This window comes from Drosophila mauritiana, chromosome 2L (genome assembly GCF_004382145.1).
Source record: "Drosophila mauritiana strain mau12 chromosome 2L, ASM438214v1, whole genome shotgun sequence".
In the NCBI taxonomy this organism is placed as follows: domain Eukaryota; kingdom Metazoa; phylum Arthropoda; class Insecta; order Diptera; family Drosophilidae; genus Drosophila; species Drosophila mauritiana.
Genome location: NC_046667.1, coordinates 10822305 through 10842548, shown reverse-complemented (window position 1 = coordinate 10842548; position 20244 = coordinate 10822305). Strand labels below are relative to the sequence as shown.

The window sequence follows — 20244 nt, the reverse complement described above, 5'->3', positions numbered from 1 at the left end:
TAAGGCCACTCAAACTATATCAAGCTTACTTAAGCCTTTAAGTATGTTGCACATAAAAAATGTTTATAAGAACATTTATGGCTTGTTTTCGTAGTTTTACTACTATTTGCATGTTGAAATCAACAGTAGGCAATTAATAGATTAGAAATGTTTCATGGCCAATGAACTCCGATTCTTATATATCCTGCTGTTTTGGTGGAGCTAAGCTTTAATTTATTGTTCTCCTTCACAATGCACGTTATACAATTAGGGAAAACTTCAAAAACCTAAGGCTTTAAAAAAGAAAATTTGTATAATATTGGGTATGAAATTATTTTTTTTTTTAATTTTATTAATTGGAATTAAACAGGTTTAACATAGGATATGAAAGTCATAGAAATGTTTAGAAACTGTGTGGCTTCATCATTAAAGCCTACCGTGTTGTAATTTTAAAAAATCAGTTACCGACTTACGCATCGCAAAAGGTTAATTTTGTACTTGCGGAGGCAGTAATCCAGCAAGAATCCTTCGTTAAATCAGGATGCACCACATTTTAAGGACTGGCATGCAAAACACTTAAGTGGCGCCCACACAGGGACGAAGTGAAAGGACACATGCAGCGAGGAGTCAACCGAGTTCGTGGCCATTCCAATCCCTCCGCCCAGATTCTCATTTTTTCGGGCTTAACGAGCAACAAGTGGGCTGGCGAATTGGGCCGAAAAAGGACTTTCACATTTCGCTCATTAAACCGACCTACCGAAAAAGCGCAACAGGCTGCAACCAACACACACACACGCACACACACATCATGCCACCCACTTATGGCCGATATGTGCGCATGTGTGTGTGCGTTAATAACTTGGCTGCAGGCAGGACATGGATTTTGATGTTCAGTAATTACAGCAAGAGCCGCAGCCAAGGAGCAACAACAAGGACGCCGAGTGGGTGCCGCAATCGTAAATCAAAGTATGAAAAAAGCATTTCACTGTTGGACCAGCTCCATCCCGATTAACAAGCGTCTATAATGCTTCATTACTGTAAAAAAGCAGTAGCAGGACGAAAAAAGGAAAATGAAAACAACAAAAAAAAAAACTAGTGATTTGCCAAGGAATTGGCTGCTATAAAAGCGTCGAACGCATAAAGCCAACGCTTCAGTTGATTTTTCAAAAGTGTTCAACGCAGGACAGGCTTGACATTAATTAGTTTCCCGCCCGTAGACACAAGAATGCATCAACCACCTGGTCGCCAAACTGCCAGGAGGCGGAGAAGTTGCACGAGTCTTGCCGGCAAGGAGGGCACTCCGCCGTGCCGAACCTATCACCTACCAGCCATGTTGATTATCCTGCTCGTCCTCATCCAGAACTTTGAGCTGCACATGTGCCGGCAATTGATGGTGTATCCGGGCACCGACAAACGATCCCCCGACAAGCTGCTCACCATCGGCGGCAGTGCAGCCGGAGAGGTGACATTGCCGGAGGCCAACACTCCGGCGGATGACAAGCGGGCGGGCGGTTCCAGGTCGGCCCCCAGTCAGCCGGAGGAGATTTTCAGTGCCCCAGCCGACGAGGGCTACGACGAGTATCCGGTAAGCAAAATCTCCGAAAATTAGAAAGCGAAAAAATTAAGAAGGAATCTTCGCGTGGGTCGTGTTGGTCACTAGCCGATTTGAATCCCTATCAACTTACACACAATTTGTAATTGTATATTTTCCATTTGATTGCTTTTCGGCTATGACCCCTAGCTACATTTCCCCTTGAAAGCCGAGCTGACGTCACATCACTTTGATTGTGCCAGGTGCACACCATTTGGTGTTGGCGTCTAACGAGGACAGACTGTGGCCAAAGCACTTTTATCCAGAAATTAAATATTTCGTGGGCTCAGGTTTGGGATGCGTGGGAAGTGGGTTTAAAGACCTCTACAAAAAAACATTTAACTAATTGAAACTTACAGTAGTGCAGACAGAATTGCCTAAGAAAAGTTTACATATCAATTATAAGCAAGTCGCATTTTCCAAATAATTTATTTGTTGGTACATTATTTTGTCTTTTATAAACTTTTAGATGGTGGTTCCCAAGCGCGCAGCATTACTCTTGGATCGTCTAATGGTTGCTTTGCATCATGCCCTCGAACAGGAGAGGAGTGAACAAAGAATCGGCGAATTCTTCGGAGATAGAAACATTTTAAGTGGCAAATTCGGCGAATCCCACAACGGAATGGAGCATCATCAAGCTAGGGAGGATGGTATGCCATGGTTATTATATCCATACAAAGATTAGACCTAAGAAAGGTTGTAACTTTTTAGGCATGTACAGTGACGACGATGCGGGAACACTGTTGGATTATGATTTCAAAGATTTGAACCAGATCAATCGCGCCACTGGCGAAACAGTAAGTTGGAACATAAAACCTAAATTGCAATATAAGACATAAAATTAGCAGCGCGATGTGTAAGAAAATTTCAGTTAATGCCAAAGAGCTTTCAGAGAAGAGCGGGCGCAGATCGATCTGGAACGTCCACCCATACCGGTTCCCCAGCTGGCACCCGGCGTATCCAACCATCCGGATCCGGCGGTGGCCGAGCCTACTGGCGTTGCTATTTCAATGCCGTCAGCTGCTTTTAAACAAAAAAACACTGAACAAACACCCACAAAAAAATACAGCATGTAAACCGTCTATGGAGTGGACTAAAAACCACCAACATTTCAAAACCCAACTGATCGCCAGAGATGTGTTTTCAAAAATAAAAGTTTTGACATTGCTGCGCTGCTGTTGTGAGAGTTGTTCGCGCCATTAACTGAAATCCTCGAGTTCTGTAATTGTATCTAGCGGTATCTGTATCTAGTATCTGTATCTGTAAATGTATCTGTGCACTTGTAACTCACTGTGAATCTGCGTTATAAATAAACCAACAGCGATAAGTCCAACGGCATTCATAAATAAATTAATTCAAACACCCATACTCGTGCGGGAGTATAAATTTTGTGGGTATATTTGAGGGCAATTTCGGGTAGACAGGTAATCCTAGCTATCCCGACTAATGCTGATTGACACAATCATAAATCGCAATCCTCAGCAAATCCATCGCATGCGCTCAGTTCGTGTTCTTTTACGATCTATTTTCGGGTGCAAATTGTGGGCGTGCTCCAAGCGGAAGTATCTTCACTATCAACTGATATCTGAAGCTTTATCTCTTTAAATGTAAAGATCAGCGGTTCATTGATTTACCGCCTTTACTGCGTATAAAGTTTAAGGTTCTCATGCCAACCATGCGTATACGTAATATTGTCTTTTAAGGTTTCGTTGTTTTCTATCTATAAATAACATGCGTATACGTTATATTATCTTTTTAGGTTTTTTTTGATTTATTTCACTTACTTAAGATTTTATCATTTTTTTTAAAATTTTTTTCGGTACTCTTTTCATTTTTCAAGGTACAAAATTCCTCAATCAACCTTTCCGCCTTTTTAATGCAAATCATTCGCTTGAACTTTTTGCCAACTATCAAACTGAAAGTCAATGCATATTATTATCTGTGGGCCAACAGTCTTCCTATAAATGAACAGTTAAACTAAACCGGCTATCGATTTAAGTGTGCAAAGCACGATTATTGCCTAGCCACCTTGGCTGCGAAGTTGATAGGCAAAGTTTTATTGGCCAATAGTGGCCATTAATGAGTTTGTTGGAGCACACATTAATAGACTTTTATGTACATCTAATTGCCAGCGTTAATTGATGGGAATCGGGAGCAAAAGTCGATTTCAAAAAGCACACACAAGTAGTGAGTAACTAACTTCATTTTTTCGACTAACAGATACCCGGCAATCTACATGAGTGTAAAATGTAAAATAAATTTAATGAATTTAATTAAAATAATATTTTTAGCATATTTAACAAATAAGAATCCCCATCTATATTTTTTTTTTAGTTTAACACAAATAACATGTCCTGCTTTCAGTGGCGGAAGTGCTTAATTTTCCACGAATGCTATACAACCTTATATTATTAGATTACCGCCGACGGGTATCTATTTTTATGTGTGTTTATGCCATAATCTCACTTTCGCACATGGCGCGATTTTCCTATCAATGGCCATAAATCAATGGCGGATGTAAGGCCTACTCGCCTACTGTCCAAATGCATTTCGACTCGTTTTATGTGTGTAATCTCAACGTCATAGATACTGTGCTCTGCGCTGCTAAGTATGCAACAGGTTTCGTTCGAGTCGGGTTAATCAGCAACAGGTGCCGTTACTCGCTGCTACTCACCACGCCAAGCGGATGGGGGGATGGTGGGGTGCCCTCGGGTGGTCCACGTATTCAACCCACAGTGTCCAAGTCCGTGTGGTGAATTAATAAGACGCACATTGTTCATACGCCCCATTGTACGGGCAGAAAGCACTTGTATGTTGGCATTTTTGGAGAGAGTATGCGAATGGTAGATGCTCTATGCCATTTAGTTTTCTTCCTCTTAAGTTTTTAATTCAAGAAAATACGGAAAATTATAAACAAAATTGTTATAAGTACATAAGAATATTATTTCTTGCTAGCAAAGTTTCAAACCCTTTTAATTATTTTTTAATTGGTTATTAAAATTGCTTTTTTAAAGGCATATTAAATGTTGCCTTCATTTAAGTTAAAAAAAAAATTAAATTTAAATTTAAATTTCGATCCTTGGTATTTTTACATCCCTTCGATCCATGCAAATAAAATGTTCCTCGATCTTTAGAAATGTCTTATTCAACTATCTTGTTTTTGGTTGCGTCCATATAGCGTTAATCTTCTCAAGGATCTGTGCACCTCATCAACCCTCCTCGCCTGCCAGGTACTATAAACAAGTGTTATTCCTGCTGACTGCAGTGCCGCTTGACATGAGGCATAAAGCTTTGCCTAAGCAGACGCCCCCTAACGAATTACCCCCACCCGGTGGGCCGCCCCCTCCGCATCCTCCTAGCTGTTCCGCCAGCTCGTGCTTCCTGCTGCTGGTGCTGCTGCTGCTTCTGCCGCTGCCGGCGTCGCTGCCCTGGGTGCTGTTTGCTATTTTGTATATAAAGCCCAGTGGCAGGCATCGCCAACATCGAGTTACCAATTTCCCTTCTTGGCGTTCACATCGATAGAGCGACAGCAGCAACAAGTTAGCGCGACCAAAGGATCATATCCCACCAAACGAAACTCCACATCACGGCCAAAAAACTAACACAAATAGTTCGCAAATTACCGATTGACGAATCTCCTGGCGCCAGATTTTTCTCATTTACCGACGCCAATTCCATTGCCGGCGATTCCCAATCTCATCCAGACGAAAAGTATCGGTGAGTATTGTACTATTTACCTTCGCCAATTGGAATTCAGCGATTAATTGAATTGGGCAGTTATGTGTCTGCCACAATTAATTTGTGGGCGCGGAAATTGTGCCACAGGTGAAATATCGCAGGACAAAAGAATTATAGCCGCTGTTATCATATCGTACAAGTTACACTCTTTACACTCGAATCAGTTAATATCAATGAAATAGAAATTCCTATGTTAAATGTTTTTAAAATAATATAAAATAATAATAATAGAAAAATAATAGGGACAGAAACTTGGACACTTTTAAATAGTAAAATATTAATATAGTGAAATATTTTAAAATATTTTCTTGTCCCACCTTTTTTGTTATTACTAAAATATTCAGAACTTATTTTCTATATTTGTGGACAATAACTAAATAAATAGGTATCTTAATAATTTAAAAGTGCAACCCAGTATCTGAAATATCCTTAAAAAAATCTCTTCAATGAATGATTCAAGTCAATTTGCTTGTTTCTCGTTTAAATTGAGTCAAAGGTGCTCTTCCTAAATTGAGTTCATAAAAGTTGCAGAAAATTGATAGGCCTTTACGGCATTGAAGGTAAAGAAAGGTTGATTTTTTGCCCTTGCAAAACTCCCACATTTTGACATACATATATGTGCAATTCATAGGCCATATATTACCACCCTGTTGGCTTTTCTTTTTGTTTTGAATATGCCAGAGCATCAATTTCCTCAGGGACTTTACCAGAACCACCTAATGACAGACGAAATTAGGTGGAACTGCTGCCGCTGCTCATTGAAAATTATGTGAATTATTTATTAGGCGTAGAAAAATCAGGAGCGCGCACAAAACATTCACCTCATTTGATTTGAACTTCAATCTCGATTCGAGTTGCTGATAATAAATAACTTCAGTTGACTTGCTCTGGTTTAGCTTCGGTCGATTCCCGCCGAAACCGCAATCAAATTGCATTTAATATTTATTAGAATACGCCCACGGATTTCTTGGCAATTTTCCTGCGGGTTAAGGGCATCAATGAGGCAGATAATTTTCCGCTGAAATGTGAGGGGGGAAAATCTGGCGGAGAAGGGCCAGCTACTTGTTTGCTTAAGACGCTTCGTGCTGCGATAATCAGGTTAAATAAACAAAAATAGACATATTTTTATTAATATTTAAGTAGCGCAAACAAAATGTACTGGAAAATTCAACCAAATACCTGCGGCAATTGATCTATTCTAAATTTATTCCTAACCACAAATTCTTTAGGACATATTTTCGAAAACATTTCACTTCAAAAGAATGCGCAGCTTTTTAACTTGAAATCTAATTGGGTAAATAACTCCTCCACATCGAACCGCATTTTCCGCAAATCCGGAACGCAACCACAAAAAACAGATCCCCCCCAGAAACTCGATACAACTTCAAGTGCTCCACACCCCTGGAAGGGAAAAAGGAAACATTTCAAACCTCTTGATACGTATATTTGAAGATGTCTGAAGTTTCCAGTTTTCGGTGACTGACTGACGTAATTTTAATTTGCCGCCTCGAAAATATCATATGACCAGATAAATCACTTGGCCAAGGACACGGCCATCGTCCTGCCGGCTCCTGTCAGACACACACATTAATGAAGCCCACGCCAGGTCCTTCCGGCAAATATTTGCCCAACGACATTCGGTCTTGGCTAATTTTAAAGTTTCAATTGCCACAGGCTAAAAATTTGACAAAAAAAGTGAACGGAACTCGGAATTAAACCGGAATTAAGTTTGGCAGGATAATAACGTAGAGCCTAAAGTGCCACGTGAAATTGCACTTTACTTTTCCTTATTTTTTTTCAGCGCTTTGTGTTTTAGTACTTGCAACTCTTTGGCTGCCACGGCGGCGAGATTAAATTTCCAATTAACATTCGAGCATTATTTATCGGTGGCAATAAATGTGTCCTGATTATGTTTGGCTTTGGCTTGGGCTTTCAGGCCCCGTCTGCTTTTGGCCTTTTTATTATTCCATTTGATCCAGCTAAAGCCACTGCGTTGGTTGGACAGAAGTTGGCCACCTCGTCATTAGTTTTTATTTATCACCCACTAGCTGCTTAATCTAACAAATATTTTATGAGCTCAAAGTTTAGTTGGCCACTTTGTGGGCATTGTAATTAACTCCGCGTAAAGTGTTTTAAGCGAATCGCATGCACTTTTGCCAATTTATAAACGAAAATGTTCGCATATGAGCCAATATTTATCAATGTTTTAAGTAGCTGAAATTATAATCTCAGCAGATAATAAATGCCATAGTTTAGGAAATATGGCCATTTACAAACTGCTTTCTGCGAAACAAAGAGCTAATTTGCAATTTAGATTTTGGAAAGCATAACAAACTCCGTCGCAAAATGCATTCACATAACCGGCTGCTTGAAATTTAAGGACCATCTAGGAGCAGCAACATTTTATGAGCTGCAGCAAGCAAATGAGACAAGTCGTTAACGTTTACGGGCCACAGCGATGAGGTCCTCGATGGGCCATGTCTATATGGCTTTTTATGCCCACGCCGATGGTTTTGGCTTTCTCGCTTACCTGTTGCATGCAGATGATTATGATGATTATGATGACGATACTGAAAGTCATTTAATGACCTCATTTTCCCCGTCCCAACGGCGATTTATGTTCAAAACAGGGGCTCTTTATGTATTCATGTCCTGCGGGAGAGGTTTTCCTTTTGATTTCACACCCACTTAAATTACCATGATGCCATAATTTATGTAATTCAAGTAATTAGTTGCTGATTGCAGTTTTAGTGGCAGTGCTTGGGATATTCTGTCATTTAGATTACTTTGGTTTCTACCTTTGATCTAATTACTTAATATGCTTAATTCACAAGGTGGTAGGGGGTAATGTAATGTAATACAATTTGTTTACTAATTAGTATTATCGTACTTAGTATGCACATAAAGAATTGTTCATGAAATACATCATAAATCTGATTCCTTCAACATTTCTTACATAATGATATCCGTTTGATTTTTGCAATGGATACTGTATTATATGTTTTGTTGCATACTTTCTGACCTTTTACCTTTATAGCTTTGAAGAATTGATTGAATAACCCTTTGTTTGATCAATCACTTTTACCAAGTTGACAACACGTTACGAAACTGGCCATGAAAGTTCTTTAATACATATACACTCACATGAAGGGAACCCCAGCACGTCTTTTGTCAGCTTCTGATGAAATCAATTAAAGTTTGGCCAACAAGGCCATGCACCCTGGCCATTGTGTGGCTGCCACACGTTGCACTATCGACCATTGTATTACGGATGCAACGCATAAGTGGATGACCGTGTGGGTGCGGTTGTTGCATCGCTTAAGCTGCAGCTCCATATCCGCTTTTAATTGCGGAAATGCACTTAAGCCGGGCTAAGGTGAAAAACAGTACTCCGAGGACTGCAATCTGCGTCAGAAAGGCACAAATGCACGTCACGTTTGTGGCAGCAAGTGTTTTGAGTAACTGCCATCTGGCTTTGTTGCCCGGCCATTTCAGGTTGAACGGTGTCTAAAGTGTTACAAAATAATAAATATGCGTATAAGGGCAATTCCACTGAATCCCGGAGAGCTTTAATTAAAACTGTGGCTAGCTGAACTTCATGGCGATTTTTTGCCTGTACTCGCCACTTGACAACCTTTGTGCATCGGGATTAGCCGGGCACAAAGTCCTGGAGGTTTCTCTTTGAAGTTTTGCTAGCATTTGCATTAATTGGAATGCTACAACAATTCATAACTATATGGACATTAAATTATTTACAATAATTGAATTAGACTAATTTTTAAAGGTTTTTTTTAATACTTTCAGTGCAGAAGCGTTTAAAAATGATGAAATTCGTGCAGATATTATTGTGCTACGGCCTACTCCTCGCCCTGCTCTTTGCCCTCAGCGAGGCACGACCTTCGGGTGCCGAAACAGGACCGGTGAGTAATATCCTGGCAGAGCGTGTAGCAAATGTGGCTTATTCGTTCGGATTTAAGGACTCCGATGGACTCGATGCCCAGGAAGCGGAGGACGTGCGAGGCGCCTATGGTGGTGGCTACGATATGCCAGCCCAGGTCATCTATCCCAATATTCCCATGGACCGGCTGCAGATGCTCTTTGCCCAATACAGACCCACGTAAGGCGAAAGCACTATTAACCATTGCGGATAATGAAAAATTGTGATTAGCTTTGATAGTAGTTACAGCGCCTACTTGAGGAGTCCCACCTACGGCAATGTGAATGAACTTTATCGGCTGCCCGAGAGCAAACGTCAAGTTAGATACCGGCAGTGCTACTTTAATCCCATCTCCTGCTTTAAGAAGTAAGTTCCCGGACAGCGGGAAGACTATCCGGAACCCAGAGCTCTTGGTTAAACTAACAATTCAAGCATTTCAACAAACCAAAAAAATAAGCCAAACACAAAGATTAGCATAATGGATAAACGCAAATGTTTAGTGCAATTAAACTAAAGCTAAGACTCAACTATATCCATATACACATATATATATATATATACAAATATATATACAACTTATCCTTTGAATGTCTACGAAACGTATGAAAAAATGTTCCATTGTAGTTGCCAAAAAAAAAAAATAAATGATGTACCTATTTATTTGAGTATTAGCACAAAAGTTTGAAATTGAAATATTTCGTTTCTTGATTTACGCTTTGCATATGGTTTGGTAAAATAAAATACAATGCTTCGATAAGCTATTTATATATTAAAACTGCATTAATTAATGTATGTGCTTTTGTAAATTTAAGTGTCCCAGCTAATGTATAATACAAGTAATTAGAACAGCAAACAGGAATGCAAACTTGGTGTCATCTAATACCTACACAAAACTATACATGTAAAATACCTTTCTAAATAAAAGTTATAAATATATACGAATAAACTAAATGCGCCCGAATGTTGAAAAAAATGACTTTAAACTTATTCCTTTATAAAAATAATTGGCTAAAAACATTTACTGGATAAAAGTATTACTCACATTAATGAAAGACAATCAAAACACTCTGGTTTTTTATAAAAAGATTTTATTTTTATTAAAAATTAAAATTATTTATTTTTAAAAACTATTGGAGCTTATAATATAAATATATATATATTTGCCAATCACTAGTTTACAATTTTGCAAAGTTATATTTTTAAAACACACACATTGTGTCTTATTTTTACTTTTTGTATATTTTTGCTTAGCAGGTGATCTCAGTAAATCTTAATTATATTTTTAAATTTCACTTGACTGAATTTAATACATTGTGAATTGCCTCTGAGGCTTTAATTTAATTTTCCATCACTGATTTACGGCTTTGGGATCCTTGCAATCTGTCTTAAACTTTTAGACGCCTCTTTTCTAGGAACTTGGTTGGACACTTTCCGCCGCGTCGTTCCATTTTGATGACCAACCGATCCGGAGTGGATATCTTGTAGCCATTGCAGCGCCGGTAGCGCTCCTCGATCTTTAGAGATGTGGCCACCATGAAAATGGAAAAGACCAAGGCGATTAGATAGCGAACAATTAGCATATTGTGACAAATGCTGCGAGCAATCAAGACTGTTTGGGTTACAGGATGCAGTGCGTCTTTTTATAGCTCGATACGCAGCGGTAACTAGGTATCGGTTACCTGTCCTTCGGGACCCTTGATTCGAGAAGATTCCATTCGTTGATGGATTAGGACGCAGTTTTATGGCCGCGACTCGCCAATAAACCATACCGCGCTAATCCATTCGCTCATTTCCACTTCCTCTGCTCGGATTCCATCGATCCTACGCGAATCCCCAGATGAACTGCGCCCGATACAAAAAAGGGAAAACTAATTGCCCCGCCTGATGAGTGGAAGTTCCAAGAAGGAGTCACCTATGTCGACCTACCTGGATGGGCCAGCGTCTTTATGATCCGGCCCGGCTCTCCTTCTCTATCGCGCCTCACTTTTTCTGCCATTAGACATTTTAATTGTTAATTTTTGCAAAACGTAGCATGGTCAGCGGAGGGGCAAAAATTTAAATAATGGCCAAGCTGCAGGCATCGGGCAGAATCCAGGAATCCAATGGCTACCTGCATTTATTATCTCCAGCAGGCTCCACCCCGCCCGATGATCTACTCGGTGCCCGAGTGCCATCAACGTGAAAACAAGTGGCAACAATTTTCTATAAATTGCATTTGTGCAAAATTAAGTTCAATCTTTACCGAGTCGCGAACCGGTAGCTGTATCTTCTCGGCCAGCATCCGCTCAAGTCGCCCGAGCCCGTGCCCGTGCCCGATCCCGATCCCAAGCCCAACCCCAAGCTCAAGCCCGATCCCCCTGCTCCATCTGCTCCTCTCACTGCTGGAGTAGCCAAACTCCATTAACTTTGCAATTGGCCACCATAACTCGTCCGTCGCTCCACCTTCCCGACCCGACCGACCGACCGCCTCCCGTTTGCCCGATGCCTTCGCCGTCACCTTGCCGCCCATTTGGTCGCCGCATCCACATCCACATCCACATGCACCTCTTCCTCCGCACAGAGCACATCCATCCACATCCACATCCCACAGAGCAGCAGGCGAGGTCCATTCCATTCCAGTCCAGTCCCGGCCCCATCGCTTGTTAGTTTTTGCGCCAGATCGTTTATAATAATTCGTATGCGAGTCATGTCATGCCCCTAAAGTGTATCTGCAACCGCGCAGTCGCAGCAGCAGCAGCAGCAGGAGCAACCGCAGCAGCAGCAGAAGCGCAGCAGTCCAGTTGCCGCTGGCTGCGCCTGCGCACTCGTCGCGGTCGCCGCGCATATCTGTATCTAGTTGGTGGCTCCAAATGGAGATGACCGCGTGACACGATCACATAAGTGATAAAAAAACTAATTAATCAATACAAATTTCGATATAAATTCTTTTTTTAAGATTATTCCAAAAGAAAAGGAAAGGATAACATTTCAAAGAAAACAAATTATTGCTATTTGGATTTCTATTTCCATTACCATTAAAATATCTATATTAACCACCTTTGTTTCCCATATATTGACCATTTGATAGCCATATCCGCAATCATTCAGTCACGATTCGTGCTCATCTCTGGTCAATGGAGTGGCAAAGTCTTGGGATCTCCTGCTCTCGCTTCTCCCGATCTGGTCAACTATGCAACCGGTGACTCGAACTTGACTTCACCTGGCTTGATCTCGCGCCCGTTTCTTTCTCGCATAGCTTTGGGTCGCCACCGGTTGGCTCCTGCTCCATCTAGCCGATCGCCAGCCCACAGATCTCCTCCAGCCCTCCTGTTGTCATTCCACTTTATCCGCGGCGCTTTGTGCTGGTTTTGTTCTATTGGTAAAAGGAAGTTAGAAAAATGCTCTGGATTCGTGGGGCCACTGGTTGGGGGCCAGTCAAAGCGGTGGCCTTAAGTGAATTGTGCTGGATACCAGCTGGGCCTGGCTGGGGATCTAGGGAAGGGAATCCGAACATGGATTTGTTCTGGCCTCATGTCATGGAACTCTGCAGCCGGCGATATGGATTTCAGTTAGCAACAGTGAAAGTTCGTAAATTGAATAGGATTATCAATGCGAGAGTACTTTAACTACAACTTTTTGTATATCATTTTTAAATTGCATAAATAAATGGAAAACCAAATATATTCGACAATCATAAAGCATTTTTGACACTGATTTAATTTTCAGCCTTTTACGAGATCTCAATCTAGGAAATGGTGACTCCAAACTCAAAATGCCTCAAAAGGGCAGAGACCACAAATAGCAACTAAATAAATATGAAATTCCAAACAACTTGAGTATACACTGCTCATATATATCAATTATGATATTTATTCCAAGCAAAATAGCAATTTGGAATACATTATAGCAAATTCAAACTTTAAATGCATCTTAGCCATAAACCAGCAATTTGATTTAATTGCAATGTTTTCAGTATCATAAGTGTATGGTGTTATTTTCCAAATAATTTGTAGTAGCCCATTAACGTAATAAACAATTTTTCGACGTGTGATCCAATTGTGTTGCGAACTCCCAACGTAACCGGTAGCCAGTGTCGTGGCCAAAGCCACTTGGCAACTTGGCCGTGGCCTAAACAATCGCATCGTCGTCACCATGTCGTCGTCTTGGACTTGGACAAGGTTGCTATGTTGCTCTTATTTCAGAACATGACCAGCGTCCAATGGGAGGCCACGGAGGAATGCCTTAATTCAGGAATTTAATGAAAAATGCTCTATGAAGCGGTGCAGCAAATTAAAAAACAGCAAAAAAAATGCGAAAAAACTGATGTAGCAGCCAGGAAAAGTTGGGCGCACAGAAGCCATCGAGGTGGAGTGGAAAGAACGAGACCAAAAAGGTTAAAATTAAAATCTGCGCTCACTTGTTCTTCTTAGTTAAGCACTTTTTTCATTCAGAATACCCTGTATCGATGGGTTGTTCGGGCTATTTTAAGATTTGGGAAAAGAAAAAGTAGATAGCTTCGAATTTGAGAAATTCATCAGTAGCACAAGTCCGCTTATATACTACCCGGTTCGTTACTATAGGGTAACTCCAAGTCGATCAATCTTTTCCTGCCCGGAGGCTCCTGTTTCCTTTATTTTTTTTAGCTTCTTGGATTTCAATCCGAGCGCGATTCGCTGGCGAATCGGTGGCTATGAGAGCCGGTGTGAGATCGGTGGCAGGTGATGCCGATGCCGTTCAACTTTGAGGTTGAGTGGCTCTTGATGCGACCGAGTCCGACCAAAGTTGACCAGTTCCCCGGGCAAATATATATACCTATATATATATATGTGTGTGCCGGCGAAGTGGTCGCTGCTCCGCGCTGAGCGTTGTAAATTACATTTTCCAAATGCTTTTGCCATGTCGAACCAAAAAGCCATGTACATATGCGGCATAAAGGAGCGGCCTGGTCTGGCCTGTCCAGCCGGAGCTACCATGGCCATGGCCTGGGCTGTGCTTCCGTTTTGATTTGGAACACTTGTTGCGTTCGGTCGCTCGGCCAGCCGCTCTCCGCCTTCGGCCATAGAGATTTGTCCTCTGGCCAGAACGACAACCAGAAACATTCATTCCTTGGGGGATATGGCCACTCGCAGATACACACGCCAACCCAATGTTCCTACATGGATTCCTACATGGCATTTGGGATGCACCTCCTCGATACTGGGACTCTTATTTTTACTTTTTTTCGACCCCTCTGCCTGTTGCGTATTTAAGCGCTTTGTTGCTGCCGTTGATTATGTTGTTGTAGTTTGTTCGGATTGTTGATGATACGAGTGTTGATTGTTGTTAGCGAAATGGGTTCGTCCCTCGGAGCTGTTGGCTTCGATTAGCTGAATGGCAGATCCTCTAGAGATCGCTGGGAAGCTAGTTGAACATAAGTAACATAAAAGCTTCAGTGGTGTTTTCCCAAATCCATAAATCCGGCTATAATAAATTTTGGTTATCTTGAATTTTATTTATCAAACTATCAATTATATTTTTCGTTCTTTGTATGAACAAAATGTCAGTTGTAAAATTAAATTTAATTTAATTCGTTTACATTATTATGATTATTTCTAATACAATGACTCTGGTTCCAGGATCTCGTAGGTTGAAAGCGGCAGGACGTCATTGCCAAAGTAGTTGGCTCCACCTGGTGCAATCTCTGGCACTGGATCGTTGTAGAGACGTTCGAGGAAGGGACTTCTGGACATCATCATCCTAGAGCTGATGAGCGGGCGCCTCTTCACGAAGTAATCCCTCCTGTGTGGCCTCCTCATGGGTGATATCTGGTCCATGATTTCGTTGCTCATTCTCCTCTCCGCCGGCAGTGATGTGACCTCATTGAATATTGAAGATCTCGACCTGGGTCGTGCCCATGCGATGAGGAACAAACAGGCAATGACCAGAATAAGAAGGGCTAGTTTAGAGCTCGACATCTTGACTGCTTGGCAGTTTGGTGTTGAATGTACTAATGGCGTTCGGGGCGTAGGGAATTTATAGTGGCAAGGATGCGACACAGGTAGTCCTAGAAGGCGTTTCCTTTAAGTAATTTATAATTATGCCATGCCATGTGTTTGCCGTACCTGGTTTTACCTACTTTTATTGTCAACAAATGTCTACAAATCTGAGTGGGATTTTATATCTTTAAATAATAATTATACTTAAATTTATATTTAAATAGATAACATGTATTAAAATAAGTTAAACATGTTTGTTGGTTACAAATTGTAACAACTAGTGAACAAGTTCTAAAATGTTAACTCGTTTTCATTGGAATGAATGTATCATTGGCCGCAAAGGTTGCGGGCTATTTAGATAAACGCTCAAAAGCCACAATTTCCTTGGCCATTCCACTTGGGGCCATCACTTAACCCGTCCACCTCATCAATCTCCGACATTTGGCTAACTATCCGCCAGGCGATCCAACTGGGAAGGAGTCACTTAGAGTCGGCGTCTCAACTCCAATCCAATCCACTCCAATCCACTCTACTCCACTCAAGGCATCAAGATCGGCTGGGATTGGATGCGATGCCATTTCATGTTAATCAAACAACGAAATCCATCAACAGGTGACACACACCGCCAAGTGGGCGGCTGGCGGTGGGCTGGCGGTCGCAACAAGGGGGTGGTGGGCAGCAGCGACATCCAGCAGACATGTCAGTGCGATAATGGTGCTACTTCTCTGCCAGCGGAGTGGAGTATGAGTGTGTGTGTGTGTATCTAAAACAACTTCATTCACAAAAATCGGACCAACAAAAAAAACGGCAGAAGCAAAGTAGCAGAGCATCTGCAAAAAGGAAGCTGGGCCATTAAAAATATCTTGTGGAAGCCACGGCCGGGCAGATAGCAGCCGCCACAAGATGCATTCAAAAAGGCAGAGGCCACTTGGTAGCATCCTCATCATCATCATCGTCATCATCATCACCGATGGTTTTAGCCGCGGCTTTGGAACCGGGAGCTGTGCAACCTCGGAAGCAACAGCTGCGGGGGCGGGACAGGGTCGCTGGTCGCTCAGTTGGCCGGTCGGTGGGCACCGACAGTCAAGGGGGCAGCCAAGGAATAGCCAAGAAACATACGCCTAATGCCACAGTCATCGACATCCGCCATTTAGCTAATAAACCCAATGATGCTCAAGGGAATCCCGCTGGTGGGTTGTTAGAAAAAACAAATATCTTTATTAATTAATTTAATTTAATTTCTCTTCAATATCGTTATTGTATTTTAGGCCATAAAACATATTCGAACTGGCAAAGATATTTGTTTAATATTTAAAGAGGTTTCAAACGTTTAAAAATATGTTTTAGCTCAAACTTTGGTATTATTTGCTAATGATAATAATTTTCATAAAATGTACTTTATATTATAAAGTCAGCTTATCATACTTTCGTAGGCCATAATGGGTTAAGCGATCTTCCACCGTTGCGCTCTTCTCCCTCCCCTCAGCCTAGCTCCTTCTCGCTCCCACCTTTCTGGGCTTCTGACGCAGCTTCTTCAGCAACCTCAGCGAATTGAGCTTCTGCTGCTGCGGCTGCGCAGTCGCAACTGTCTACATTTGTCGGCCAGCCTTCTCTTTCCCACCTTCCTGCTGCCACTGCCCATGGCACTGCCTCCACGTCTACTCTTCTTCTTCTTCTTCTTCGCTGTGTTCGTCTTGTTCTTCTTCAGTCGATTGGATGTCCAGCTTTCAATTTGCAACATAAAGCATCTTCATCGTGGGCCGCATGAATGGGCAAGTGACTGCGAAAGGGGGGCAGGGAGAATTGGGTGTGGGCTGGGAGCTGGTTCTGCACCTCGAGCCTACCCCTTCTGCCGATCATCTGGCCATCGCGCAATCCAGCAATCCGACAATCCAGCAATCCAGCAAAGCGGCATTGACGGTAGGCACTCAGGCGTGCCCCGGCGGTAGTCGCTGACCTTTATTGATTGCTGTTTGACCTCGCCAGCCATTGTGGCTGTTGCTGTTTTCGCTGTTACTGTTGCATCTCCTAACCATTTGTACTTGGCCGATCGCTGCCATAGATTGCACTTGGCTTGCAATGGGGAAAGGGGGAGGAGGAGGAGGAGGAGGAGCGGCAGCTGTGGGCGGATGGGGAGCGGTACACGCCCACTAGCATCGGCGCGTTGTCGTTTTGCTTTCTGGCTTTTTGTGGAGCCTTCATTGTAGCTTTTCTCTTCAATGCACTCGGAAAAGTAATTACCTTGTTTAGAAAATAAGGGTATTTCATTGAAATGCTACTGGTAAGTAAATAAATATGTATGATCCTTTAAAATAAGTTATTATATTATATATATTAACATTTTTATGTTTAATAGGTAAGCTACATTTTTGCAGTATATCCTTTTTCTCTCTCTGCTGCCACTGTTAGTCTTGTTATTGTTGCTCCATTACCTCGTTCATGGCGGTTAATTTATATTCGATGCATCTCCCGGTCCTTTTCTCGGGGCCTCGATTTTTAGTGTTCTCTACTTAGCTCTTTTTTTCTGATTTGAACTTCCTTTTTGATGGCGTAGTTGCCGAAGGTCGACGTCAGTCGTCTTCGTCGGTCGTCATTGACGCCTTTCCTTGTACTTAGCCTACCATTTGCCAGGCTAAAACAAAAGACAAAGGCAAGGCAACAATAAACAAGAAAGCTTGTGAAATGGCAAATTAGACTACCAGATACCTTTTAGTATGCATGGTCAAGGGCTTGAAAGTTAGCAGTTAGAATATGTATTTTATAACGTCCTTGATGAAATTGTGTTTCAAGAGTCTTCAAAGTGTATATTTGGTTAAATATATTAGTTTAAATATATCGTTCTATATATGGCGAAGGGTTCTAAATTAAATTGTTTTACAATGATATACCCCGCAATTACCGGGTACTAAAACGCAGCACACTTTGGAAGCCTCGCTTTGTTTGGCTTCTATCGTGTAGTTTGTTTTGTTTGACAGTTTCTATCTGGAGGGGCTATCAAGTCGGAGCTGGCGAGTTGGAGCTGAAGTTGGAGCTGGAGCTGGAGCTGAAGCTGCAGTTGGAGACTGCAGCCGTGGTCGCTGTCGTTTTGTTTGCTTAATTGTTTGGTTTCCCCCATTTGAATGGAGGTGGAGCCCCTTGGCAGGGAAAATCGTTCGCCTTTCTCGTGGTGGGGGCGATATTTTCCAGGGAAATAAATTAGCTGATTGAGGATAACCGTAGTTAGTCGACCGGGAATGGTGGAATCGAATGGCGAATGCAAATGCGAGCGGGTGACGTACAAGTGACTTATCACCTCATACATTGTGCCTCTTCTGAACGATATCTCCATCTTGTCGCCCTAATGGGGGATGCGGATCTGTGATGATCCCATCGGGAACACGATTCGCTCTTGTTTTAATCACGTACCATATCATTATTTCAAGCATTTTAGTCGTCTTCCGCTGGAATTAATCTAGTAAAATCTATAATTACACTGGGTTACACGGCTAAGTTTTAAGGACAAGAATCGAACACACCTCGACTAAAATATGTCAAGATTTGTGCATAACTGTTTTTTTAGTATAACATAAATTCAAAACATGCGATCCCAAGAGTATAAAAATAATACCATTATGAGTAATTTTTTTCAATAACTACTCAAAAAGCCCTTAGCGTGTGTTGGCTAGTGTAATTATTGACCGGTCTTGCTTTAATATCAGCAGCAAATCAGATCACTTCATAATGATAATAATCACTCAGCAGAAAATAAATAAAATAACCTGCTGCACGCTGAAGAGAAATCCAAAGAGCGCCGCTCTTCGACTCTCTTCCGCTCTCTTAAAGCAGAAATTCATTCATACAACCAGTTGTTGTTGCTGTAATCGCCACTTGTCGCTCCGCTGAGGAAAAAATAGGCCTCAAAGTCGATTTCGATCGCTTGCTGCTGCACAGTTATTTTTCCGAAGCTCTCGAGTGCGGTTCGATGCGGAAGCTTTCTCGCGCTTGCAGTCCATTCGAAGAATAATAATAATAATAGAAAACGTAATGCAAACAATTTAATCAAAACGCGGCGATCGATGAATATTGTTATTGCGACTGCAGGAGAGAAATTGTTTGTTTAATTGCAAGCGAGCCGCAAAAAACGGTCGACAAGTGCCAAGCCAAAAGCAACAACAACAAGTGAATTATTGTACTTAATTTTAACGTACAAATGCCAGTGTATGTGTGTGCGTAGATTCCGGCAGCGAAGTGTCAGTGTGTGCGTGAGCGCGGCTTTATCAATTGCTCCACATAAAAGTTTTCATTAAAGTGTTTGACAGCAAAGAATTCCAATTCCCAGTTAGCAAGAAGAAGAAGCAGAAGAAGAAGCAGAGAGGAGAGGCAGCTTAAAACGGTAATTAATACAAACACACACTCCTGATTCGGCTATAAACAAATGATTCAGCAAATGTCCGCAGCAGCAACTGTAAATGCTGCGCAGCGAGACATTTGATTGAGCCGCAACTCTAATACAGGCGCAATTACAATTACAACCACATACAGTCGTCCGTCGACGGGTGACAAAAAGCTGCGGCGACGCATGCTTGCAATTAGTGGGTAACTGTTTCGGTCCACCTTCTTCTTCACTGCTCCGCTCCCGCTCCCGTACTCATCATTCTCCTTTCTCCCTTTGTGCGTTTGATTTGTTACTCCCCCGCGTGGACACAGTGAAGCTTCGACAGAGTGGTCAAGTTTTGAAGTGCTGTTGAAAAGAATTCGGTAAATACTAAAATTTGGTGTCCTCATAATTTGAATTAAGATTAATGAGAATTTTATTTCCAGTCATTCAAAAAATGTATATTTTAGAGACAATAATTTTGTAAGAACAAATCGAAGAACTGTAAAAAACACAATAGTTATTGCAAACTTTTAGATAAATCATAAGCTATTCTAAGCATCTTAATAGGGAATGTAAAGCTTGTGTGTCAGGCCAGCCCGTACTTTTGTTTAGTTGACTTTTACGGTCATGCCGTGGACATTTTCCAAAGTATTATTTGCCATTTTGTCGCGTTCATTAATTGGCCTGC

The 20244-nt window shown here is 41.7% G+C and overlaps 5 protein-coding genes across 10 annotated transcripts in view; 3 read left to right on the top strand and 2 right to left on the bottom strand.

Moving 5' to 3' along the window:
• The first annotated feature begins 1173 nt into the window (after positions 1-1173).
• On the top strand, positions 1174-2600 carry LOC117150345. Of its 2 annotated transcripts, none has more exons than XM_033317194.1 (4): positions 1174-1564; positions 2040-2220; positions 2282-2367; positions 2463-2600. In XM_033317194.1, exons 1-4 carry the CDS (start codon positions 1205-1207, stop codon positions 2598-2600), a joined length of 765 nt encoding a protein of 254 aa, XP_033173085.1. In that variant the 5' UTR covers positions 1174-1204. The 2 variants fall into 2 exon arrangements, with proteins under 2 accessions (XP_033173085.1, XP_033173084.1); XM_033317193.1 differs by having other exon boundaries at positions 2442-2600.
• Positions 2601-5068: 2468 nt separating this feature from the next.
• On the top strand, positions 5069-10195 carry LOC117142117. Of its 4 annotated transcripts, none has more exons than XM_033306024.1 (4): positions 5069-5287; positions 9118-9228; positions 9286-9425; positions 9477-10195. In XM_033306024.1, the coding sequence occupies exons 2-4, from the start codon at positions 9130-9132 to the stop codon at positions 9613-9615; spliced, it is 378 nt and encodes a 125-aa protein (XP_033161915.1). In that variant the 5' UTR covers positions 5069-5287; positions 9118-9129; the 3' UTR covers positions 9616-10195. The 4 variants fall into 4 exon arrangements, with proteins under 4 accessions (XP_033161915.1, XP_033161927.1, XP_033161925.1 ...); XM_033306036.1 differs by having other exon boundaries at positions 9113-9228; positions 9489-10195; XM_033306034.1 differs by having other exon boundaries at positions 9113-9228; positions 9486-10195.
• Positions 10196-10464: 269 nt separating this feature from the next.
• On the bottom strand, positions 10465-10871 carry LOC117146723. Its single transcript, XM_033313164.1, has one exon. The coding sequence runs from the start codon at positions 10823-10825 to the stop codon at positions 10631-10633; it is 195 nt and encodes a 64-aa protein (XP_033169055.1). The 5' UTR covers positions 10826-10871; the 3' UTR covers positions 10465-10630.
• Positions 10872-14710: 3839 nt separating this feature from the next.
• On the bottom strand, positions 14711-15228 carry LOC117143694. Its single transcript, XM_033308493.1, has one exon. It carries the CDS (start codon positions 15176-15178, stop codon positions 14816-14818), a length of 363 nt encoding a protein of 120 aa, XP_033164384.1. The 5' UTR covers positions 15179-15228; the 3' UTR covers positions 14711-14815.
• A 3909-nt stretch (positions 15229-19137) lies between these two features.
• LOC117150917 (pneumococcal serine-rich repeat protein) overlaps positions 19138-20244 on the top strand; it is a 54566-nt gene continuing 53459 nt past the window's right edge. For both annotated transcript variants that reach the window (XM_033318071.1, XM_033318069.1), the window contains exon 1: positions 19138-19571. The gene's annotated coding sequence lies outside the window, so the exon portion shown is untranslated. The remainder of the gene's footprint in view (positions 19572-20244) is intronic.